Source organism: Mytilus trossulus, chromosome 6 (genome assembly GCF_036588685.1).
Source record: "Mytilus trossulus isolate FHL-02 chromosome 6, PNRI_Mtr1.1.1.hap1, whole genome shotgun sequence".
NCBI lineage: Eukaryota > Metazoa > Mollusca > Bivalvia > Mytilida > Mytilidae > Mytilus > Mytilus trossulus.
Window position 1 is genome coordinate 85,220,439 of NC_086378.1, and position 27,507 is coordinate 85,247,945.

General features: G+C 32.3%; 2 protein-coding genes and 1 long non-coding RNA gene across 4 annotated transcripts; 2 read left to right on the forward strand and 1 right to left on the reverse strand.

The window, feature by feature from the left end:
* Nucleotides 1–3,069: 3,069 nt before the first annotated feature.
* On the reverse strand, nt 3,070–11,019 carry LOC134722070 (phenylalanine--tRNA ligase, mitochondrial-like). 2 transcript variants are annotated; one of them, XM_063585531.1, is made up of 6 exons: nt 10,983–11,019; nt 8,135–8,722; nt 7,499–7,658; nt 6,668–6,799; nt 4,821–4,984; nt 3,070–3,404 (listed from the first exon to the last, which is right to left on the reverse strand). In XM_063585531.1, the coding sequence occupies exons 2-6, from the start codon at nt 8,702–8,704 to the stop codon at nt 3,111–3,113; spliced, it is 1,320 nt and encodes a 439-aa protein (XP_063441601.1). In that variant the 5' UTR covers nt 8,705–8,722; nt 10,983–11,019; the 3' UTR covers nt 3,070–3,110. The 2 variants fall into 2 exon arrangements, with proteins under 2 accessions (XP_063441601.1, XP_063441602.1); XM_063585532.1 differs by having other exon boundaries at nt 10,929–10,998.
* LOC134722071 (LYR motif-containing protein 4-like) lies at nt 11,003–16,278 on the forward strand. Its single transcript, XM_063585533.1, has 3 exons — nt 11,003–11,144; nt 15,143–15,263; nt 15,932–16,278. The coding sequence occupies exons 1-3, from the start codon at nt 11,065–11,067 to the stop codon at nt 15,995–15,997; spliced, it is 267 nt and encodes an 88-aa protein (XP_063441603.1). The 5' UTR covers nt 11,003–11,064; the 3' UTR covers nt 15,998–16,278.
* Nucleotides 16,279–22,621: 6,343 nt separating this feature from the next.
* On the forward strand, nt 22,622–26,184 carry LOC134723838 (uncharacterized). The gene is made up of 3 exons (XR_010108194.1): nt 22,622–22,824; nt 24,364–24,396; nt 26,115–26,184. It is a non-coding gene; the product is annotated as an uncharacterized LOC134723838 (long non-coding RNA).
* The last annotated feature ends 1,323 nt before the right edge of the window (nt 26,185–27,507 follow it).

Sequence of the window (27,507 nt, forward strand, 5' to 3'; positions counted from 1 at the left end):
AATGTCTGTGTCATTTTGGTCTTTTGTGGATAGTTGTCTCATTGGCAATCATGCCACATCTTCTTTTTTTATATTTCTTGCCCCAGCCACTTAAAAAAGTTTGTTCGATTTTTGCAAGTAAATTTTTTTTAAGTCAGTACATTGAATTATATTTATCATTTTTAAGCAAAAAAAACCCCGTTTTTTTTAGAGGGATTGATAAAATATTGATTCCTGAATGGTCCAAAACAACCAAAATGGCATGTCCCTGGGCCGCCTGTTCAACACTCATATCGTAAAAAATGTAGAAATAAATGCTTTTTTCACTTAATATAAGTTCTTTAATAATTCAAAAGTATGTTTAGAGCCAACATATTTTAATAAACAGCTTTTAACATAGGATTTTTAATTCATGTCAGAAAGTGTGTCCCTGACAAAATGATCATTAAAATTTTCGAATGAACAGTTTTATAAAATCAATGTAATTTTTGTTTGCAAGAGATATAAACATTAGGGTCTTACAAAAGAAGAGATGCTTTTCTAACGGCAATTGAATTGTTGGTAAGAAAATTGAGCACATCAAATGGACCAGAGGGATACCGTATTTTTGTTAATGTCCACTACGAAACGGGTCAAATCTCCTTCAGTATCTGGTTTTTAAGTTATGAAAAAATATCAATGTACAGCTTAATAATGATTTGACGGATACAGTCAGTCTTGTTACTAATGCAACATAGGAATTTGTGAGGGAAAAATAACATGTCCCCTGCGAAACGGTCACCTACGAAACAAGTATGGGAGAAATACATTTCGTAGTGCACGTGGACACTACCACTTACCATGCAGTCTTTTTTTTTTACACTTTTTCAAATATATTCGTGCAAAACAAATAACAAGGGTTAGTTTCATGTATTTTTTTTTTTATTAACATAGCTAGAATAGGGTTGATGCATGTCCCAAGTCAGGAGCCTGTAATTCAGTGGTTGTCGTTTGTTTATTTGTTACATATTTGTTTTTCAATCATTTTGTTTTACATAAAAAAGGCCGTTAGTTTTCTCTTTTGAATTGTTTTACATTGTCTTATCGGGGTCTTTTATAGCTGACTATGGGGTATGGCTTTGCTCATTGTTGAAGGTCGTACGGTGACCTATAGTTGTTAATGTTTGTGTCATTTTGGTCCTGTGTGGATAGTTGTCTCATTGGCAATCACATCATTTTTTTTATATTGATGTCAACTACGAAGTTTTTAGTCCACTACAAAACGGTTTTGTAAACTACGAAACGCATCAAAATGTCAACTATGTAACATGAGTTGTATCTTTATATGTGAAGTAGTGTCTAATCTTTATCGATAAAAAATGGTTCTTCAATTCAGAAAAAATGAGATTTTTCTAGTATATAAAGTAAACAAACTGGAATGTCTGTAGAAAACATTTAGAATTGCAAAAATATGTGTGTTTAGAAGCAGTTTCGTAGAGGACAAAAGTTTTAACTGTCCGGAAATGTTGGTCCTCGAAGCTCTCCATTATTAATTGGCCTTTTAAATTTGTCTATTCGAGTATCTATTTTCGCCAATTTAGAACCTTTTTACTGCATTTTAAACCTGTACAAGTAAACAAAAAATCCGAAATACAAGGTAAATTCAAATGTGGTAAGACCACTAAAACTGACAAAATCAGACGTTTTCAACCCATGGAACGACTGGATTTGATATCTTTAACATAATGCAAACATCATTAACCATCACAATTTTGTTTTGTTTTGAAATCCTAAAATAGGTAAAATAAAAGTCATTCACAGAGAATAACTCCTATAAGTAATAGAATGACCATTTAGACCAGGACTTATTCATTAGCTTATTTTGCTGAAAATGTTTGATATTTATGGTTCCTTTATGTGTACTGTGATTTCTGCATCAATGGGTAAAAACTTTTCTGAAAGGCAAAACCCTCATTCAGGGGTCAATTGACGATTTCGGACATTCAAACTTATGTCTTCCTTTCTAATAAATATCTTTTAAAAAAAAAAAAATCTCTGCATATATATACTGCGATGTCCACAATTGGTTAAAATCATCATTCAAATGCAATAATTCCTATATGTGGTCAATTGTTAATGTAATGCTCTTTTATAGCCAGATCTTATTATCAGTTTTACTGTTCAATTCTCAGTTTCATTTATGGTTTCAAGATAATTACCAGCCACTTCGGCCATGAATAGACATTTCAAGGGCAATAACTCTAAACGGGATTGTTGGATTTTTCTGAGATTCCAGAGGAAATAAACCTTCTAGTTTTGCTCTTACTGTTTCTGTTATTGAGGTATCGACCTCTGCCTGAAGGAGTTTTTATCTGGTTGGTTTTGCTCAAGCAACAACTATTTTAGAGATATACTCCAAAAATTGTATTTTGCCATGGTCTTTTTTCTTTACCAACAGTTGCAATGTTTGATGATGGATCAAATTTATAAGGTAATTTCTGTTAAACTAAATTCCCTATAAAATATTCAGGTAGTGTGGTAACATCTGTCCTTGTAGTTTTAAAGCTGTATTTTGAATAGTTTATGATCTATTCTTGTTACAGACACACACTTCATAATTCTATTCAGCTGTTTTTATTTACTGTCTTAATTGTCCTAATAAGTTTTAGTTATTTGTCCTTATTCGTTGATCGACGGTCACCAAGTAATGGAAAAATTCTAGCATGGTCTTAAAACCTAGAACTCATCACACATTTGAATTTGGACAAAAAGTCGATGATCAGCTGATGGTACAAGCATTTTATAGATTGTGACCTTTGGTTAATTTCTGTGTCATTTGGTCTCATGTGGAGAGTTTTCGCATGGCCAATTATACCACATCTTCTTTTTTATTATCAATAAAAGGTGTTTAATATCTGGTTGCTAATATGGTTTCGTCAAATTGCTTCACATAAAAGGGAAGTCATCAGATAATTGGACAATTTATACCCTGAATTGGGGTATACCAAACTCCTTTTCACCACACCTATATGGGGTCTTTTTAAAATTCAATTCAAGATAACTCTTCATCCTTTTTTTTTTATAGATGGTTAATTTTAAGAATCAACAAAATTCAGCATTTCATGAGATTTCTTTAATCAACATACAATGTATTATAAATTCCATCTATTTTCTACCCCAAGTTCCTTGCTTGCTGCCTCTCCTATTTGTTTGTGTATTATATTTGCCTCTTCTTTTGACAGGGACTTACTCATGTCTCTATATACTATCTCATAACAATGTGAATGTCTCTTCATCTTTGGATGATAAAAATTGTCAGTGAGACGGACTTGTTCTACTACATCACCCCCCACATTCCGCACCAAATCGTAAAAATCATTCTCACTATATCCATCTGTTATCCAGAAAGACATGTTGTATATTCTCTGTGGATAGCTGCTGACTTCCTGAAATACAAAAATTCAATACTATATAATATAAAAAAGAAGATGTGGTATGATTGCCAAAGAGACATAAGCATGTTTAATAAGATTTAAAATGAACTTCAGAGTGTATAGGTTATACTTCAATGAAACTGGTTCTAAACAGTGATGAAAAAAGGAACAGTAAAAGGTATGTAAAAGGTAACCTGCATGATGCTTGTATAATATGAAATATTGGATTCATATTGTGAATGAAATTGAACCTTCAAAGATTATTTGATTGGAGGCCATAAATCTATTCTATGGTCAAACCTAACCAGCTGCTAACAATGTATTTAAATTTTTAAACTTATACTATCGATTTATTCCAGTCAAACTTTAAAGAAAACCATATATTAAAAGAACTAAAACATTCTCTTACAATAATATTTACAGAAATTTGGTGGCTAGTTTAGAAAGTAATTCTGGGAATAGGCAATAAATAAAGGACTTACAGAAAATTTAAATATTTTTTTATGTTTGAACTTTGAACCATATTTAACAATAAATTTATAAAATGACATACAAATAACAACAAGATTTAGATTTTGAAATTGAAAGAGGGATGTATATTGGTATAAAAGCTGAAGCAAAAGTGTAAGCTATATAAGAACATGATCAAAGTTGAACTACAAAGTCCTGTTCTTCAAGATATATGATCTCAACATCTGTCTTATTCAAATTCTAAATTTTAAATATTTTTTCAAAATTACATGTATCTGATAAAATGAATTTTGTTTGTATTCTTTCAGCTGAAGATTTGTTTATTACTTAAAACTTTCTTAATTCTTGCACTCACTTTTTGAAGAACCTTCCAGAAAATATCAATGTAGTTTGAAAAAATAGAAAAATATAAAAAATTTGATCATGAGTTGTCTCCCATTGGCCTAGGTCTATAAATTGATTAAGAAATATATTTACTCCAGGTCAAAGTGGCTTCCAAATGACTTCATGTTTTGTCAATAAAATTGTTTATAATTTGTCCATTTGTTTGAATGTGTATTCATGTTTTTGTTTAAATGAACTATAAATGATTCTTATCAAATAATCAACTGTGCTTTATTTTGTTCTTCATTTGATGGTATAGCTCAAATTTTGGTCACCATGATTAATTAATAGAATAGCTTGTATCTTGTATCACTAATTTTCAATGGCTTATAAGTGCATTGAAATTTAAATTAATAGTTGAAATTATTTTCAATTAATACTTAACAAAATGTTTTGAAAACTGTGTAAAATTAAAAAAAAAAATGTCTCCTTAAAACTTGAATTTATAGATCTGGAAAATAGTTCATCCTCGTTATGACCTGAGATTTTCTTTTTCAATGCAGATCATGACTTCTATTTCATTTATAGGTTAACAAATATAAATAAGGCGCCAAAATTAAAACCATAAGTTACCTTATATTTAATTGGTGTACTAGGATCCTTTACAGCAAACTGTGACATAAATCCAGTGTCATTGTATCTCCAAAACTGTCTTATGTCTGGAATACTGTATAGTCTCATTGCTAAACGTTCTAATCCTAAACCAAAGGCCCATCCTATCTGATCTCCTGCACCAGCTAAAATAGACAGTAATAACAGATAATAACACAAACAAGAAATTCAGCAATTTTTGCTTTTCAAAAGGTCATTTCTCTAGCATGGTGAAAGTGACACTGCCAACATTTTAACTTGACTTGTGTTTTGTGGCAATAAGCACTATGTAAAAGTTTCATATCATTTGATTGAGGCAAACTAAGAATTCAGCAAATTTTCCATTTGTAAGGACATGTGTCAAAGGAGGCATAACCTTAAAACCATAAAATTGATGCCACAAAAAAATCAAACTTAAATTGTGTTTTGTGCAAATTGGCATTGTGTATAAGTTTCATAACATTTGGTTTAGGCAAACTAAAATTGTAGAATGGAAACCAATTTTGGAATGGACAGACAGACAGACGAAAAATTAATGTCCCCTGGCCCAAGACCACAATTAATGACCCTGCTTTTCATTGTTCACGAATATAGTTCCTTTTAATTAGAGTGTATTTTTCCTTATTTTTTTTTTCTTTCCCTTCCTCACTCATGTCTTAGATTTTTTTGGGTGGAAATGAAAGAAGAGAGGTGAAATAATGAGTGATTAGGCCAAGTGCAAAAAGGTGATATTTACAGTTTTTGGAATATCTCTTGACTTGTCCATAGGGGTATGGATGTGTATTGGCTAAATTTGTAAATGTGATTGCTTCAATCTTTCTGAATTTTGGATATATATATGGACTAGTACTATACATTACACACACAAAAAAATTGACAAAAGTGCATGGTGCAATGTTTTTAATGATACAAAAGGTTCTAAAGAACTAATAGAGAAATTAATTGTGGTCTGTGGCCTAAGAGGCCCAAGACCACAATTAATGACCCTGCTTTTCGTTGTTCACGAATATAGTTCCTTTTAATTAGAGTGTATGTTTCCTTATTTTTTTTCTTTCCCTCCCTCACTCATTTCTTAGATTTTTTTGGGTGGAAATGAAAGAAGAGATTAATTTTTTGGATGTTGTATTTAAACTGATTTTGATATGGAATGAGTGATTAGGCCAAGTGCAAAAAGGTGATATTTGCAGTTTTCGGAACATCTCTTGACTTGTCCATAGGGGTATGGATGTATATTGGCTAAATTTGTAAAAGTGATTGATTCAATCTTTCTGAATTTTGGATATATATCTGGACTAGTACTATACATTACACACACAAAAAATTTGACAAAAGTGAATAGTGCAATTTTTTTAATGATACAAAACGTTCTAAATAACTGATAGAGGAATTAATTGTGGTCTGTGGCCCCTACACTAAATCAAGGGCATAAAAAAAGCTGCTCAGGTAATTTAAACATTGAGGTATTTCTGCTGTGAATCTTTACTAAAGTATTCCGTCATTTTTATTATTTCTTGATTTTAACAAATACATTGTGTGAATAAACGTTTAAAATCATAGCAAGGGAGATAATTCATTCTTCTTAGAGCATATGTCATTCCTATCTTATAATTATAGGTCCTTTGTATGCCATTTCAAACAAAATTTCTAAAATTGGGGTAAAGGAACATTTTGGTAGAATTTGAATCAGTAAAACAGTAATAACGCAATGTCCCAAACTTTTCCAAACTGTTTTCCATTTTTTTTTATGTGAGTTCATATATAGCTGCCAGGCAAATCCTATTATGTTCAGGCAAAGTTTTTTTTATCTACCTTGAGAAGACTATATATACCTGCAGTTAGAAGTTCTTGCTCCATGATGCCACAACCCAACACCTCTAACCATTCTCCTTGAAATTTAATCTCTAGTTCCCAGGAGGGATGGGTAAATGGGAAATAAGCATCAACCCATTGTGTTTCTACATCTACAATATACATTATAATAATTAAATCAAATCATAATTCATAAGTATCAATAAGTGATACTATATAATGTCTCATCTTTAAATGATAACTGATATTCTGTATTGTGGTTCATTTCTTCAGAAAGAACTAGTGCTTTGAAAATATTATTATTTGTATTTATATTTCATACCTGCCAACTTTTCAAAATGCCCATGGGGGTTTTGCATGCGACATGGCTGTCATAGTCCTAAAATACCTTTTAAGAAGCCTTCAAATACATTTCAATGTTGTTTTTGGCTTCTTCATACTTTTATAAGCCTAATGTCATTGTAAAATTAATTGTTATGTTTAAAATTGTGGACACAATTGCTCTTTCAAAATTTCAATTTGGAAACCTCCATGGGGGCCTCTAATAGTGACAGTTGGCAGGTATGATATTTTCAAAAAATTCAAAAAATGCATATGATGCTTACAGGGAAATAATAACATGAATAATGATATGATAAATATGATAAACGTAAGTGTGATGATGATATATCACTGTTGGCTGGAAATGATAAGGTACTTTATAATATCTCATTTTAGCAAAAATGTTAAGATTTATCTGCTTATCCTATATTACGGAATTAAAAGTAATTGCAAATGTAATGTCCATTTTGTATGCAGATCAAAGCATAATACAATGTATTGCAACTCTTTCCATATGACTATACACAAACCTTTTCCAAACAACTCAAAAGCCAGATTTTCTAAAGTAGATTTTAGTTCATGTTCCAGGATCATCACAGCTTCTTTCGTGTGCAATGGCTGTTTGGTTTCAGTTTTTTCACCATTTTCAAATATCTGGTAATCCCCAGTGATGTTCATTTTAGAAAAAAGCTACAATAAAATTGTTCAATTTAAAAAAGGATGATATGAGTTAATAAACATGATAAAATCATGTTGTGACCCTTTATTAAGTGCAAAAATCATTTGCTGGACACATATATATCTTTTTTAACCTAAAAACAAAAGTTGTCACCTGTCAAACACAGGCAAAAGTAAATGTATTTCCAAGGTCAAGTTTAAGGGAATATTTTTTTCAATCCTTTTTCTTTTGTTACGGGATGTGACGTACTATGATAATTTGGTATTACCATGATTACCTCTAAATCTAAGCAAATGAACCTTCCAGTTTTAGCAGCTAACTATGATTTGTGTAGCAACATTGACATGTTAATATATTTTTTATTTGTTTTTATTGATACAATGACTCATGCTTACCCTGAACCTAAATGTCTTCAAAGTCAAATATTTTTCTCAAAATGGGATCATTATAAAAAGGTGAGAATATTTAGAAATTTATTTCTGCTTACCTCCTGGCCCCTATAGAGTCTTACTCCTTCTGCCTGGTGGAATATTGGATAATGACTTGAATCAATAGCATCCCTCCTATACACATCACCAAATACAAGGAAGGCGTTCAGTCCAGTTCTTATTAAATCACTTTGATGTGATGATGTATGGGCACGTAACATGTACTCAGAATTCAGATAAAAACTCTCAGACAGTTTCCTACTGACATGATCCTCAGGCACTAATAAACTATCAAAATTCTGATGTAACGTTACAACTGGGCTGATACTGTCATATACAGAAAACACAGGATTTTTCTGTCGATTTATAAAATTCTTGTAAAAGTAATCAACTATTTGTTTTTTCAATAAATTTAAAGGATGATGTTTCATATTATGTAAACCAATTCCAATTTTTGGTATTAAGCTTGATCGAATATTTGTAACATGATCAGTTTTATATGTCTTCCCTAACAATTCAATTGTACCATTTGTCTCTGATAACTTAGGACTTGTACAATAACAACATCTGATCAGCTGATATCTTCTCAATGATTGTTTCAATGTGGCATGTAAGACAGGACAAATCATCTTGGTACCAAAAGTAACCTGAAATATAGAAGAAAAAAAATAATTCTATCATAAGATCAATAAGAAATTCCTAATTTATAGTTTTGTTTACATAGATATAAGAAAATGTGAAATGAGTGCCAATGAGACAACTCTCAATCCAAGTCACAATATGTTAAAGTAGACCATTATACTGATCAAAGTATGGTCTTTAACATAGAGTCTTGGCTTACGCTGAGCAGCAAGCAATAAAGAGCTAAACAAATGGCTAGTGTATGTATGTATTCAGCAACTAGTTTGGCCTCATTTGCCATGTTTGCAGCTATACTTTTGTTTAAAAAAAGAAAGTATGAATATTTGACAATTACTAATGACTATTTACTTATACCAGTAATCTATTTTAAAGAAAATAATATCATGATTATTTTCATGGTATGTACTTGGTCTGTGTTCATGGTGTTAATGGCCATCACGAAATAAATATGTCTAGTTAATTTTTCAAAATTTTTCAACATGAATATATGTCACATTTAAAAATTTAAAAAAAATATAGATAGGGATGTAACATGTGTAATATCTGAAGGTTTTTGGAAAAAAGTCTATTTAACTGTGATTTTCAACAATTTTTCTAAGTCCAAAGCCCATAATTTTAGCAAAAATTAGTGGAGCAGAATGAAACTTACACTTGATCTGTAACTCATCATGGTTAACTCATATATAGAAAATCAGCCCAATATATGAAGGCGTTTGGAAAAAAGTCTTTAAAACTGTGATTTTCAACAATTTTCAAAGTCAAACTGTGTTGTGCAAGAATTTATTAAATATTTTGGGATGCTATGAATTAACAAAGAAGCTTAATTCATTCAAGTATGGACATCACAATTTTTATAATAATGGCAACTAATGACATAACAATTTGAAAGATTAGTTCTTCTTCTTTCTTTTGGTACCTCATTTATAACGTTTAAAGAAAGATGAGTGTAATTACATGAGTTTAAAGATGTCTGATTGGGAATGAAAAATCTTTGTATTGTGCTACCTTTTAAAAGAGGTATTAATGAAAGTATATATTCATCATTAAACTGTAAAACACCATTTTAATGCATGCATTTAAATAAGTTGGTACGAGTTAGAGTGAGTGGTACCAGTTTGCATTGGTACAACTTTTTTTTAGTGGTACGAGTTGACGTTGGTATGAGTTTACAATGGGACAGGATAACTATAATTCAACTTGTGTACTAGTCCAAGTAAAATTTGATATCACACTAAGGCAGCAACCATTTGATTTTTTTTTTTGGGGGGGGGGGGGGCTATGGATTTTTTTGGGGAAAAAAAGGTTGTTTATGGTTTTAGGAGAAAAAAATAATTTGTTTTTTACCCTGAAAAAAAATTTGTTTGTTTCTCCCTCAGCTGCCACTATGTGTAATGCTAACATTGAAAGAAAAATTGTTTTCGACTTGTCGCCAAAAAAAATATATTGTTCTTTGCCAAAGGAGAGAAAAAAAATAGTTTGTCGAGAAAAAAAATCCATAGCCCCACCAGAAAATCAAATGGTTGCTGCCTAAACTCCAAAACATTTAGATGAACTCAAATTAAGAATTTGACAACTTGTGTCCTTTTAAAGTTTCCTTTAAAAAAATAATCAACAGTCGCTACAAATTTCTGGAAAATAAACTTCATCAAGAGAGCACTGTGATGGTCAAAATCAGATTTTGCATAGGTCAAAAATTATGACGTCTCAAAAGACTATTAGGCCTATACCTTTTTGCTATGACGCCTTAATTACCATGCTTACAAGTTCCACCATTGTTGTAAGGTGTCAAAGCAAAAATATATGTTGTTTGAAATATATGCAAAGATTAATACATTCACCTTGACCATAGCCGATTAAAAATCTAATAGAGTTTGTATCATTCAAAATTATGCAGAGCGCCAGAGAGATAGGTTTATTGACAATATTGTGTTAACGTTGGAACCCCAATTTCTTTTAACCATCAATGCATTAGCATAGGGAAATAAAGTTGGAACCCCCTCTTTTATCCTGGGTTGACCCCACCCCCTTTTAAAAATGGCCGGATCCCCCTCCTGAATGGTGTGACCTGCCAAAACCATAAGGTCAGTACACAGATCTGCTATTTTCTTTCGATACAAACGTGATTGTCTGAAAATATGTCTCTATCACAATGCAATGCTAACAATGAATTTGCGACACAAAAAAATAATCAAACATGAAACAATGTCATACTAGTAGAAATAGTTAAAGAAGCTAATATTTAACTTTCGATTCCATGTTGTTTACCGAAAATGCAAGTCCTTCCGGGAGTCGACTCTAAAATTAGTCAAATATAAAGGGAGATAATAACAGACCGAAAACTAAAAACATGGGTTCAAGATCAAAAGCGCTTGCCTTATATAAGCAAATACTTCAAGAAAGTAAAAAGTTTACATCGTACAACTATAGGTTAGTTGTGAAATAATTTGATCCTTTGCCCCTTTTTAATCCGACATTCATTTTATTATTATCTAGATCCATTTTTTCTAGATAATTTCATCGGCTTATCTCTGATGGACAGGTCGAATCGGCATATGGTCAATTCGGCACCGATAGAAAAGTCAAATCGTCATTAAGACAAATCAACACCTTGTCATATAGTTACCTTTTTAACAGTTTAATGTCATTTCCCCATTTGACTAATCAATTCGATACCATTAAACAGGTCAGGAATAACCACCAATTGGTGGATTATACCTCAATAAACGTATTTACACTTTTGGTATTTAGCTGAATTTTGTCTCCAAATGACCTTAGATCGCCTCCAAATAACCTTTTGACGTCAGGCAACAATCACTTTTTTATTGTGACGTCAATTTTTTTGAATTGTTATGTCAAAGTTTACGGGAAGGTTCCATAGATACTATATACCTTGATTTCATGAAGGCATTTGATACTGTCCCCCACAAACGACTGATTGGAAAATTAAAGAGTTACGGAATATCAGAAGAGATAATATCATGGGTAACATCATTCCTTAGTGGTAGAAAACAGCAAGTACGTGTCAACGGCAGCTACTCAGAATTCAAACAAGTAACAAGCGGCATCCCTCAAGGCAGTGTATTGGGTCCAATATTGTTTGTCATCTACATTAATGATCTACCAGAAATGCTTGACTCAGATTGCTACATGTTTGCTGACGATACCAAAGTCTTTCGACAAATACAAACAACAGATGATAGTGATGCACTTCAAACAGACTTATCTCATCTAGAATCTTGGTCAAATACTTGGTTGCTAAGATTTCACCCAGATAAATGTAAAGTCCTAACAACAGGGAAACAACATGATAACAACCATAAATACAACCTGTGTAATACCACACTAGAACATGTTGACAAAGAAAAAGACATAGGAGTAACCATTGATAACAAACTAAATTTCGAACAACATATGAATGAAAAAATAAATAAGGCCAATAGTATTATGGGACTAATTAGAAGGACATTTACCTGCCTCAATGAGGAAATGTTCTTATTACTTTATAAAGCACTAGCAAGACCAAACCTCGAATATGCCAATGCTATATGGAGCCCATTCAAAGTTAAAGATATAACAGCACTTGAAAATGTTCAAAGGCGAGCAACAAAATTGATACCAACATTGAAAGATCTAGAGTACGAACAACGGTTGAAGAAGCTTAAATTACCAACACTTAAATACAGACGAATGAGAGGTGATATGATAGAAGCTTACAAATTAACATCGGGAATATATGACGAAGCGTTACCTAACCTACTCACATATAACACCACTTCTGCTACTAGAGGACACAACAAAAAACTGACTATCCAAAGATGCAACAAAAACATAAGATCCAACTTCTTCACACAACGAATTGCACCAATATGGAACAGCTTACCCAGCAGCGTTGTAAATGCACCAACTATTCAGACATTTGAAAGCCGCCTAGATAAATATTGGACAAATAGTGAAATGAAATATAACTATAGAGCAAAAGCTGACACAGGAACCGGAACCGAAACAAGTCAGCAAATAACTGAAGATCTGAGCATAGTGGAGTGATCCAGCGCTCAGTTACAGACTATGTAAGACTATGTAAGACTATGTAAGGGAACCTGTGTGATTCTACATAATGGCGGACAAATTTGCATACAAGTGTAAATACATCTATTTACGTATAATCCACCGATTGACATATAATGGTATAGACCAATTGGTGTATAATTCTTTGTTTTTCAAAACAAATTATTCCACCAAAATGAAGCATTGTCTTCTTAAAACCATATTATGGTATGAAAACTTGTCAAACTTTCCTAGTTTAGTATAGTAACATAACATATTGCATTTAATCAATAATTGTATTTGAAGTTTCTTCTATTGTTATCTTGTCAATTCTTGACTGGCAAATTTACCTGTAATTACCTTTCAATGGACATCATTACTGTCTGCAGTCATGTGATCATGAGTACAACTCCACAGGTGAATGGGACTCTTTATTAATACTTAACTTTCATTATCAAAAGTCAATTATGGTCAATAGTACAAATGTCTCAACAAAAGAATTGTTGTAAACATGCATTCTCAAGAGATGCAGCAGGCTTTGACAAAACAGAAACTTTCGGAGGACTCAATCAGGGTCATGAAATAGGTTGCAGATTGCAAAAGCATGCTCCTATCTCACATCAGCATTTAATTACAAAAAGTAGCATTATACATCAATTGGTCTATACAAATATACCTCAATTGGTGGATTATACGTCAATTGAGGTATAATACACCAATTGGTGGTTATTCCTGACCTGTTAAAAGATTAATATAATTTGTGTTACGAAAATCGTTACCAACCATGTTACCATGATTAATATTGTGTTACGAAAATCGTTACCAACCATGTTACCATCATTGAGAATAGGAAATTATGCCCTAACAGTCAGTCATTAAACAGTCATTTTCAGATAATTTAAGCGTCAACTTGGCTAAAGTTTCACTGTCATTGGTCAAAATAGTTATATTGTAATTTGATTTTAGGTAACCACAATTCTCAGATCTGCAGTGACATCACAAGATGTAACTGACCAATCAATGATTAGCATTAGTGGAAGATGCTGTGGAACCGTAGCTCTTAATTAATAGATGGTCCGCGAATAGTAAAAAAATAACATAAGGACCTAAAATCTACGGTTCCACAGCTAGGAAGATGTTAGTCCAAATAATTATGACGTATTGAAAGGCTATTTTTTTCTTTGACACTTATATTTTTTTATAAGAAAAAAAATATGATAGCCTTTCAAGACGTCATAATTATTTGGACTGGGCAGATGTATACTACAATGTATACCAGCTATAAATCATGCCCAAATTCTTCAAGGACTAGGAATATTTCTTTGATGGCCTTATGATTGCTAATGTAGGCAGTTATTGCATGAATTGACTGTTGTGATGCTGACTGGCCTGACACAGCATTATTACTTATAAACATGATAAACGTAACGACTATTTCACTGCATAATTGTTATCCTTGTAAATACATTCAAATCGATATTTTTGTTGAGAAAGGACCGAGGATACATAGTCATTACATGTACATGTATGTAAATTATTGGGGGTCTCATATCCCGGATCCTGCTTACTGTTTTGTATCCTGTGCATGCTTACACTATGTACGTAAGCAATTTTCATTTTTTTGTAATTTCCTGGGTCCTGCCAGACTTCATTTCCCGTTTTTACGGCACAATAATTTGTATTTCACATGTAAAGCTTACTAAAAATCTGCAATCCCACTTAATGCTTTGACCCAAATGAAACCCACATTATTTTGCATGGGATATTAATTTTTTTGAGGATTTAAAGTATTATGAATTTAAATGTTTGAAACTAAGTACAAATCTTGTACAGGTATATATGCAAACTTTGAAACTATGACAGCAGATGTTCATGAAAACTTTTTTCTTTTTTCTTGGTCAGTTCATATAAATTGGGAATCCATAGTAAATCTGACTATAGAAACACATGCATTTTGCTTATGACAACTGTTGTATGCATATTTAGAACATGTTAATTAATATGAATCTTTTATGTATTAAAATGGAAAGTGGTTTGGGATTTAAAATGCAAGTTTATGAGAATATTAAACTGTCTATTTTAAGATTTGTCTCCAACATGTCCAATGACACAGACATATTTAAAATTTATGCGCAAAATAAGAGTTTATCCTTATTTGAAAAAAAACATTTAATTTTCTGCTGTGTTGGCTTAGCCGCTTAGAAAATGGATAATGGTCAAGATTATGTTTTTTAAAATAATGTGCAAATAATGCAGACTTAAGGATAATGTGATTGATAAATATTTGGTTGAATTTGAAATATAGCAAAAATTAATGAAACGTTTAAACTATGTATTAAAATTTTTCATAAGAAATTGAAGTTTTATTTTTGCTGTTTCAGAAATTATGCTATTAGAAAAACACGAGAGGAATTTAGACAAAACAAAGAAGTTACAGATCCACAAAAGTTAAAAGATTTATTTAAAAAAGCCAAAGATAATCTAGAGATTGTACAGAGACAGGTAATATCTACTATTTATTTTCACTCTGTTCAACAGAAAATAAATCATTTATGTCATTGTATGTACTCTTCATGCTCTTGGCTTCTTATTTTCTGACGACACCCTAATTCCAACCATGAAAAAGAATATGTTTGTCTCAAATTTTTCCAAGAAATTATTTCTGTATTATTAAGACAAACACCATTATAGAGACTATGTGTCAGGTGTAGTGACCATCTTCAAAATTTATTATACACATAAAATGCTACAGGACAAATGTTTGCAATAGTCCTGTACTCACCACAAGTAGCATCAGTTCAATCAAGTAACATACAATCTACAAAAGAAAAGCACATAATTGAAATATGAACACTGCATATCAAATGCACATACTGTTATACTGAAGATTAATCTTCTATACACAAATATATACTACTTGTTAGAAGGCATCAAACCTAGTTGATAACTTTTCTCGTGCAGGCATGACTTTAAATACTAACAGATTTTATAATATGTGGTATGAGTGCTAACGTGACATCCAAGTCTTAACATACCTTCTTACTCTATTGTGATTACAATAAGCCAGCTTCCAATACTCTTAAATCTTGAACATTTTGTTAACAGGTACTGGAAGGACAAATGTATGATGGAGGCCATATTGTTTTTAACCTTGAACATTTTATTTACAGGTATTGGTAGGACAAATGTATGATGGGGGCCATCTTGTGATAGAAAATCAACCAAAGACTTCATAGTGTTTAATAGTTAAAGAGAGATTATGTTGCTTCATTATAAATGAGAAAGTAACTCCAGTGTTTCTGTGTTCCTCAAGATATAACACCATGATGTGATAAAAGACTCTCTGATCATTAAACATGTTGTAAATCACTTATAAACAGATTTAAACAGGTGAATACCAATCATATGTGTTTAATTTCAGTCTTCAAGGTAGAACATTGAAACATATCTGTTTTAAATGACGATCTTGAATAATATGAATTATGTTTGTTTGTTTCAATTAAAGTGTTACATGTGATATATATATTTTTTTTAATTTGACACTCATTCACCAGTTAGTTCAATTCAATTCTGTATTTCTTTAAACAATACAGTTGAAAATCTGGAACCCAATCAAAAAGTGGGGTTGATCTCAGATGTCCTGGAAGGGTGAGCAGATCCTGCTCCACATGTGGAAAAAGCTACAGCATATACATACTGAACATATATCTTTAGATATCAGAAGATGTGGTATGGGTGCATAAGAGACAAATCTCCATCAAAGCCATAATTTGTAAAAGTAAATCATTGTAGCTCAAAATACTGTGTTAATACAGACACTTGGCTCACACTTAACAGCAATAAAGGGCAAAAAAAAAAATGACTAGTTCAAAACCATTAAAACAGGAAAACTTAAGGTCTAATCAATATGCAATAATACAAGAAAAAAATCCATTTGTTTGCCCTAAAAAAATCCACATGTTTACAATTATATTTACATGTTTTTATGAATATCTTATCGCAGACTTTCCTTATTCACAATAAAAATAAAAAAAAACAACACTTATTTTGGCAAATAATGTTTTAAAATATGCCAATTGATAGTCATTAACTAACATACTGCTCAAACTAAAGGTAGCACAAGAAAACATGTTTTTAAGGTAAAGGAACAGTAAATGGGCTATGTCGCAGATTTTGCTACAAAATTGCATACAACCTTGGCTCGTTGAACTACAACTGAAAATCGAAAAATAATACATTTATCTCTTTTATTTGCTGAAAAGTTGCAGATTGATTTCTCTTAATATGGGTGAACATTGTATAGAAAGCACATAAAATCGGCGAAAAACCTTCTAAAATTTGTCTTAAAATCGCCAAATCTCTAATTCTACTCCATAGATTTTTCTTAAAAAACTATATATTGTTGACACATAAATTTCTGTTTTAATGATATAAAATAATCATAAGGTCACCGACTTCGTTTTTTATCTAATAATCAATTTGTTACCTTATTGGTAGTGAAAAACGTCAAAAATCAACGTTTTACGGCCTGCAACGCGATAACGTTACGATTATTTCGACGTTTTGTTGGATTTTTTCACAAAGAACGCAACGTTGAATGATGTATACTGTAAAAACGAAGTCGGTGACCCTATCTTTATTTTGCATCATTATAACGGAAATTTATGTATCAACAACATACAGTTTTTTAAGAAAAATCTATGGAGTAGAATAAGAGATTTGGCGATTTTAAGACAAATTTTATAAGGGTTTTCGCCGATTGTATGTGCTTTCTATACAAATGTTCATCCATTTTGTAAGAATTCAATCAGTAATATTTCAAATGATAATTGAGATAAATGCATTATTATTTCGATTTTCAGTTGAAGTTCATCGAGCCAGAGCTGTATGCCAAATTTTACTGAAATCGAAGACATAGCCCATTTACTGTAACTTGACCTTAACAGTAAATTTATAGAAAATGAAACATTGGAATGTATAACAAGTTCATCATTCAAATGTTGACAAACTTTATTTTAAATGTTTTATTTATTCAACAGTTCTTTTCTCAATGCTTTTTAAATTCGAACTTTATATATATGATTATGTAGCCTTTTAAAAAAAAGTAGTCTAGCTTCACCTATTAGTCTTTTGAAGACGCAATGCACGTCTGGCGTAAATATAAAATTTCAATCCATATATCTTTATTCCCATATGCAGGTGAAGTTGGTATATGGTATATTGGTACTAAGGTGGGGCAGTTTCTACATTAAAATAGTCTAGTTTGCATATATTTTGCTGCTGAGATGACTGTTTATGTCAAATTAGAGGTATAGGTCTAAAATGAGGCAGAGGAAGCTGTGTCTGCTGTTTACTTTATTCCATGTTCTGGAGGATATATCAAAATCATCCAATCAGAAAAGTTAATGTTAATGGAAAGTACATCATCAATATATCTGAAAGTGAAATTAAATGACATGGCTTCTTTGATCTTCTTGTTTTTGATAAGTGTCTGAAGGAACTCTGATTCATATGAAAATAAAAATAGGTCGGCAAAGAGAGGTACACAGTTCGTTCCCATTGGAATGCTGACAATTTGATGAACAAGTTTACCTCCAAATTCAACAATTATGTTGTCAATAAGAAACTTCATACTGATCACTTCAGTTCCTCTGTGTAGCATGTTTTACTTTTTCGTTCATTATTAACAAAACAGGCAGTATGGTATCCCAAAATAATAAATTTTAAGTGTACTCTACTGTTTTATGTTGAAAAGCATTGTGGATTATTTCTTTTAGACAAGTTTTCAATTTCCCATGGGAAATGGTGGTATACAGAGTTGGAAAATCAAAGGTTTAGAAGATCGAGATTAAAAATTATCGATAAGTTCTTTAGATTTTTTTTTAATTCACATATGCTTGATACCACGTGTGAAAACAGTTTCACAGTATTTCTTAAAATCCTCAGGTGAATGTTATAGCCTGCTTATACGTTGTTGTCTGAAAGTGTTGACATCCGAATCAAAAAATCATAATAGTTTCTTGTTTGACTGTACCTGTTTGATACGTGTTGCGGTTCTAAGAGATATATACTCTTTTTTCAGAGTCTTAATCACAAATATCGTTGATATTGTTTTCACGCTCTGGTCTGGAATATGAAGCACAAGGGGTTCTGGATGCGCATCTGCAATCCTATGTTTTAGACCAGCTGAGACCGGTATACAACTGCAAGATCATCAGTACCACGTTCTAATAGCCACCTTGCAACTTTTTTTATTAGTTCTTATCAAAATTGGTTGTCCCTATAGATAAAAATGAAGGTGGTGAAGGACACCAACGACAGCCAATAATTCTTTATGAGTCGCACAGTAACTATGCTCATGTTTTGTCATGGCTATGATAATGTAAGAAATAAGTCTTTCTTGCCCATCCTTTGTCTTAAGATGTTGATAAAACTTCTTTCAGTCGAGTTGAAGCTTCTTCACAGTGTGGAGTCCAGTTGAAAGCAGCTTATTGTTTCAAAAAGTTAATACAGTTGGGGCCAAAAAGGGCTCTTACCGGAAATACTCCTTTAGGAACGCACCTTCTATAAAAGGCATATGGTCCTAGGTAATTACGCATTTGTTTCTTGTTCTTGGTCCTGGACCATTTTTGGACAGCTTCCGTCTTCTCTGGATCTGTTTGAATTCTATTTTCAGAGACCATGTGAATTTTTTTCTCTCAAAAAAGAAGAACTTTGATGGTTTCAATGTCAATCCTAATAATCTTTCGAACACATGCTCAAGCCTTTCGGTTGGTTATTAAACTGTAGAAGCAGGGACAACACTATCATCCAGATATAATATGCTTTCATCTCCTTTCACTGTAACAACACGTTTAACACAATCTAGTAATCTTTGAAGACTATCATTACTATAAATTGGTATAATCCTTAACCAGTTGCAAATTCTGTCTTTTCTTCATCAGCTCCCAAAACCCCTTATTGAATTCAATACATACATCAAGGCAGTCATCTATTCATAGGATTATATATGCTATTTACTATGTCATTATTTCATTTACATTACGAGAATCGACACAAAACGAATTTTGCCTTGTCCTCCTTTCCTGGCAGTTAAAACAACAGGTGGAGACCAGCTACTGGTAGTGGATGCCATTCCTTCTAACTTTAACATTATTTGGATCTCACTTTTGTCGCGGAAAACTAGACATTGGGAAAAGGATCCGGCTGTGGCGGCGTTAGCTAACTTTTAAAAATCTTCATATTTTAGAAGGGGGAAGACCTGGATTCTTAATAATTCGTATAGGGATGCCTCTAGTTAGGAAGTCTTCGTCTGTTACATGCCCATTGTCCTTGACCACATATTCATGGCTACTCAAAAACGAGTTGTATTTTTTGATAATATTTATTTCTATCTTATTATGAGTAAAAGGATAACTATATTGGGTATGTGCATACTTTGCCAGGTCCTCATGCCAGTTTTCACTTTACCTCGACATCATTGTATGGATCAGTGAAAAGGGTTAAGTTTTGATGGTGAAGTCCATATTACAGATACTATAAGCAGAATATGTTGTTGTATGGAATGATTGTAAGGTATACATGTCCAACTGGCAGCTGTCATCCGAACTTGACCTCATTTTTATGGATCAGTGGTTATAGTTTTTTTTTGTGTTTTGGTCTGTTTTCCTCTACTGTATGCAATATGTTTACTGCATTTGGTGTATGGAATGATTGTTAGTAAACATTTTGTATTTGGCCGAAAAATGGAAAGGGATTAATAAAAGTTGCAAACATTATTTCCCAATCCACTATAAAGAAATATGTTTAGACTAATGATTGTAAGGTGTACATGTCAGCTGGCTGGTGTCATCTGGCGTTGACCTCATTTTCATGGTTCAGTAGTCAAAGAACAGTTTTTGAAATTTTGTCGTTTTTCTAACACTATATGCAATAGGTCAACTATATTGGAAATATATTATGATGTGCATGTCAATCTCGCATGTTTTATTTGACCGTGACCCAATTTTCACGGTTAATTGCTCATTGTTAAGTATTTGTGTTTTAGTCTGTTTTTTTTTTAAAACTTTATCAATAGGTCAACTATATTTGTTGTATGCAATAATTTTAAGCTTTACATGTTTGCCTGCGATGGTTCATCTGACCTTGACCTTATTTTAATGGTTCGTTGACTAATGCTTAGTTTTCTTAGTTAAGTCTGTTTCTTTGAAACTATAAGCAATATATAGGTCAAATATATTTAGTGTAATGAATAATTTTAAGGTGGTCGTGTATTTATTGTTTGCTTTACATGACCTTGATGTCATTTTTTGGACCATGTAAAGCTCATGTGATACTTGTAATAACGCTTTATATTAGATTAAAAAAAAGAAGATGTGGTATGATTGCAACTGAAACTACTCTCCATAAGAGACCAAAATGACACAGCAATTAACAACTATAGGTCATCATACGGCATTAAGACTACCAACATAATATCATTAATTCTTATAAGAGGCGAGACATTTCAGCCCTCTTATTTTTAAATCTGCCTCTTGCCAAAAGAAAGTTTTCTAGAAGCTATAATATTTTCTGTTGGTCATATAGTATATAGTTATGCAAAGGATCGAGACTTATACATTTCAAATAGATGTTCCAAATACGTCTCGGGTAATCCAGCTTTGTCTGGGATAAGAACAACTTTAGTATTTCGAAAAATTTATATTTTGCAAACAGTCAATCAGTAGACAAACACATGATACATAACAGGAGAAAAGATATCCTTAACGATACAAATCACAATTATACTGAACCATATGTGTATTTGATCATTTATGTTTCTTTTTTAATATTCGGAATTCCAAAAAATAAAAAAAATGTTGACAACCTGCTGAAAAAACCTAACCAATCGGTTAATAGTTATGTATTATGCTATGTATTATTTTGTACTTAATTATTTGTCTATTTTCCGTTTGGTGTTTTAAGCGATTAATTGTCTTAGTCGTTTATCTCGCCCTTTATCTTGTTTACCTGATGCTTTTTGTTATCTATTATCATGTGTTTCTTTGTCTAACATGTTCTCCTATTTATTTGTATTGTAGTCCTGTTACATTATGTTGTCATTTCAATGTTATATTTAACATTGCCATTAAAGTGCGAGGTTTGGCATGCCAGAAAACCAGGTTCAACCCACCATTTGTTCCTTTAAAAATGTCCTGTACCAAGTCAGGAAGATGGCCATTGTTATATTATTGTTCGTTTCTTTGTGTGTTACATTTTAACGTTGCGTCGTTTGTTTTCTCTTATTTTCTAGTGTATATTCACAATGCGATAAGACGTGTCACGGTACTTGTCTATCCCAAATTCATGTATTTTGTTTTGATGTTATATTTGTTATTCTCATGGGAATTTGTCTGATGCTTGGTCCGTTTCTGTGTGTGTTACGTTTCGGTGTTGTGTCGTTGTTCTTCTCTTATATTTAATGCGTTTCCCTCAGTTTTAGTTTGTAACCCGGATTTGTTTTTTGTCCATGGATTTTTTGAACAGCGGTATACTACTGTTGCCTTTATTTGAGATATTGAGAAAAGTTTGATAGTGTCTCTACTATAAAATGTAAAAATAATACCGCACTTCCAGGAAATTCAAAGCTGAGAGTTCTTGAAAAAATGTCAACATCAAAAACTTAAGCTAATGACCAGTCTAGATGTTCATTATCAAAAATCCAAACAACAGAATGAATTACATATATTCAATAGTTTTTTTAACATATATTAAATTGAAACATGCCCTTGATTACAACACACGATTATTATACACAATTACATCCAAAGATTTACATCAGCTAAATATCATATTTACAACATGAATATTTTGTACTTGGTTGCGTATCGGAAATTTGATGTTGTTAAATTATTACACCTTTTGATTACAACATCTTTAAGGAATTAAATGTTATATTTTTGACATTAAGCGTTGGTATAAATATGCAACTCCTATTGTGTTTCTGTACAAGGTATTTCATTCACCATGGAAGGACAACACTTGTATCTTTCTCTCCTGTGCCTCGTCGCTGTGTACACTTTTGGTATGTGTTTTTGTTATTCTCATTACATCTTTTCCATCATTTTAACGTCATTTGATTTTTTTAAATGTTGCAGTGTACCCTATAACATGTCAGGTTTCTTTTTTACAAATTAAAAGACTGATATGTTAGATGTGTGCCTTCATCATTATAAGTTTATATGTTTTTTTGTTATCCTTTATTCTATTTTCTTAACAGAAAGAGTCAGATATATTTAGACTTTCTTTGGAATCATAAAAGCAAGATAATTGTGTAGAAGTTTGTGTGTATACAAATATACAAGTGATATGTATAAAATCAAACATTTGTAAAAAGTAAATTTAGAAGAAAACCGAATATGCAAGTTCTATTTGTCTACATTTTTAACTTATGTATGTTTGTTTTTGTCCAGACATTGTTTTCAATAAATTGTAATTGTAAACGACTGTCATACAACTGAGCTATAAAACCAAATAGCTATAAAACCATGTTCCTACATAAAAAATGCCTGTACTAAGTCTAAAATATGACAGCTGTTATCTTTTCGTTTTATTTTGCTATTTGATTAAAGTCTCCTTTTGATTTTTCGTCGGCGTTCGGCATTTTTGTGATTTTTCTTTTTACCGAATGGATTGAAGCTAACGTTTATGTAGACGACCCGCGTCTGGCGTACTAAATTATAATCCTGGTACCTTTGATAACTATTAAAACCACTGAGTCGATGCCACTGCTGGTGGACATTTCGTCCCCGAGGTTATCATCCAGCCCAGTAGTCAACACTTCGGTGTGGTCATTTTTATAAATTTCCTGTTTACAAAACATTGAATTTTTCGAAAAACTAAGGATTTTCTTATCCCAGGCATAGATTACCTTAGCCGTATTTGGCACAACTTTTTGGAATTTTGCATCCTTAATGCCCTTTAACTTTGAACTTGTTTGAGTTTATAACTATTTTGATTTGAGCGTCACTGATGAGTCTTATGTAGACGAAACGCGCGTCTGGCGTGCTAAATTATAATCCTGGTACCTTTGATAACTTTTATCTTGCAAATAGCAGTATAGAAATACATGTTAAATAAGTGATCTCTAGTTGTTAATTTCCTTGTCATTGTGGTGTCTTGGAGGAGATTTGTCTTATTGGAAATGATATTACATCTTCAATTTTTATTAAGTTGCAATGATGTTTTTAAGGACATAAACAGTTGACATTGGTTTGGGATAAAAAGCTAAATAAATGACTTTTTCTGAATAACGAAATTGATAAATACTGATATGCATCATTTTTCTTTCTCGATTAAATCGACTTTTTGAAATTACTTGTTCATAAATTAGATCTCGTCAATGTATGTTTAAGTCTCGGCAACCAATGTTAAAGTCTCGTCGAACGATGTTTACGTCAACCAACGTTACAAACATGAGATTGGAGCAAATATTCAGTTGATCTTCAGAGAACATGTACATTTAGAACAATAATAACGGGATTTAAGTTAATAAAAACGCGTTTTAGTAGATAAACTTGTAATAGTTAACCTTTTAAAAGAAATCAATTATATTTTTTTTCAGCCTCAGCAAATCCGTATAATGTAGCTTCTGCACGTAAGTAATTCTTCTTTTGTCAATTTAAATTGATTTTCAGGTTTGAATTGTGTATTAAGTGAAAACAAATTATGCTAAAAAAGAGAGTAAAACAATTGTATACTTCTATAATCACATATCTAATGATAATTAAATTGAGAATGAAAATGGGGAATGTGTCAAAGAGACAACAATCCGACTATAGACAACACAACAGCAGAAGGTCACCAACAGGTCTTCAATGTAGCGAGAAATTGGAGCTAGCCCCGAAACAAATATATACTACTATATAGTAGTTCAGTGATAATGAACGCCATACTAATTTCCAAACTGTACACAAGAAACTACCATTAAAATAGTACAAGACTTACAAAGGCCAGAGGCTCCTAACTTGGGACAGACGCAAAAAAGCGACGGGGTTAAACATGTTTATGAGATCTAAACCCTCCCCTATACCTCTATCCAATGTTGAAAAATAAACGCATTTTAAACGAAGTTATTTATCATTCTAATTGATATCATAGGTGTGACAAGAATTGACTCTAAAATGGACATAAACCGATTGTTTTTGGATGACAGACGTTCATGTGTTGCAACGTCTCGAGTAATGTGTCACAGATTAAAATAAACGGTAATTCAAAGACATCATTTCCTGTGATACAATGTCGAAATCATTTTAAAGTGAGGATGTTTTTTTTTACCGCTGATGCACATTTGTCATACTGCGTCTGGATTTTGAATCAGTGTTTGGTCGTTTTTTGATTTTATACGGCCTCAACATTTACTATAAAAGAAGGGCGAAAGATACCAGAGGGCCAGTCAAACTCATAGATCTAAAATAACCTGACAACGCCATGACTAAAACATAAAAGACAAACAGAAAAATAAAAGTACACAAAACGCAACATAAAACACGAAAGACTAAACAAAACGAACCCCTCCAACAACTGAAGGTGCATTGATCTCTAGTGCTCCGGAAGGGTAAGTAGATCCTGTCCCACATATGGCACTCGTCGTGTTGCTTATGTTATTACAAACTGGGTAAATAGTCTAACTCGGTAGATTCGTGGCGAAAAGGGAAGCGGATAAAAGTCACTACATAAGAAACATATTCGATATCATCCGTGAAACAGTTATTCCATAACGATCAACCAGCTCGTGATGGCGTCCGTTAAACAAACAAAGGGATAATTTCAATTTCACCATTTGAAACTTTTGGTTTGAAAGCTCCCTTGTGAGCAGCAAGCCTCTATCAAGAAATCATGATAGGAAATACAGTCCCTGGAATATCGTATCAATTGGAAAATATATACTCTGTATTCAGGCACTGCCGGAGTATTTCTACATACAAATGGAAAGTAATAATTGGGAAGCTGATATCATCTCGTTTGTCATTTTTTTTTATCAAAATGTGCTTCTGTTGTATTGACCCTTTAATGGTGTACTGTAACTTAAGGCTCAAGTGAACTCGACATGTTGTGGTACTACAATTTTGTTTTACATTGATGTTTGCTGCTGTTATGTGTACGTTAACAAATGAACAACATTTCTCTTTTTTGTTTTGTTTTTTTCGATACACGAAAAAGCAAACAAATTGTTTCAAAAATATGTAATCAAAAGGGTTATTATGTCCAATAAATTAAATAATATATAGATACACATATCGTTTTTTTTTTAAACAATAATCTGCCAAACGTCCTGTGAACAATTTTGTTGAACTAAATGATATATCATTACAGGTGCTAGTGCTACAGCCTACAACCCAGGAAAATACAATCCAGGAAATAACTACAACCCATCAAAATATGGTAGGTAACATTTGATTATTTGACGTATTATGTGTGGCAGAAAAAAAAATCATCAGGAGTATTGTTAGATAATATCAATTGTAAAAGAAAGAAATATCAGCTGGGAATACGGCAGGTTTTTTCTCTCTTATTCTGTTCATAAATAAGGTTTATTATTTTCTCCCTGTTTTTATGGGCTTCCCTATATTGGATTTTGCATTTTATTTTATTGTGTTAGCAGTATATCAGTATGGTGAACTGTACTGAAACAACTACTGTTAAGTTTACCATGAATATTTGTTTATTTGTTTATTTGTATGTTTATAGTTAAATAAACACATTTAGATGAATTTGATGTTGACATAGAAATTGCAAACTTCTATTATGTTGACATTTGTAAAAACAAAAAGGGGCGAAAGATACCAGACATCCGATTGTAGCTCTGGTATCTTTCGCCCCTATTTTACAAATGTTAATATGAGAGTTGTTCGCAATCTCTATGACAACATCAAATAGATGTCAAACTCATAGATCGAAAATAACCTGACACAACCATGTGTGAGTTCGTGGTCAAGTGGTTTAGACCGAAGCCTACAGTACTGAAGGTCCCGAGTTCGATTCTCATTTGGGGTGCTCAAAATATCAGTACAATGGTAATTTTCACCCTCTCACACACATCTCTGTCTCCTACTTTGACCTGGAGATCAATCTTCTGATATCTCTCTGGTTTGTCGGTTTCCACCAAGTACCTCGGCTTCCACCATAAGAACAGACTTCCAGGTGTCCTTCGCGCTCCCTTGGGCGATGTTGGTTGGGGATTGTTCTGGTGGTGGGATAATATTGTAAAGAACTCATTTCCATTAATCCTTATGAAATGTACCTGGATCCGCTGTACCCTTGCAGTCAATCAAGGGGTGCGTCTAAACAGGCGGAATCTCAAAGTACATACATAGCTAAGTATTTTAAGAGTGTCTGCGATGCTTCATAAAGTATATCGCCTGTTGATTTACAAATTACTGTTTCCTTATCTAAATCATTTTTAAAACTACCAAGAAAAAAAATTCATATAAAACATTGAGAACTTATGATAAAGAAATGTTAGTCCAATTGTTCTGTGATACATAATGTATTTACAATTAACTCAGGAACACTTGATACATTAATTTGTTATCAAAGGTACAGGTATTTTAATTTAGTACGCCAGACGCGCTTTCTGTCTACCTTTCATAATCATTAAAAAAAAAGACCTTTTTGAATGTGACTTATAAACTCCTCCCAAACCGATGAAGCAGAAGTAGCCGACAGTAAGAATTAGTGATTATCAATTCTCCATCATCACCACTTT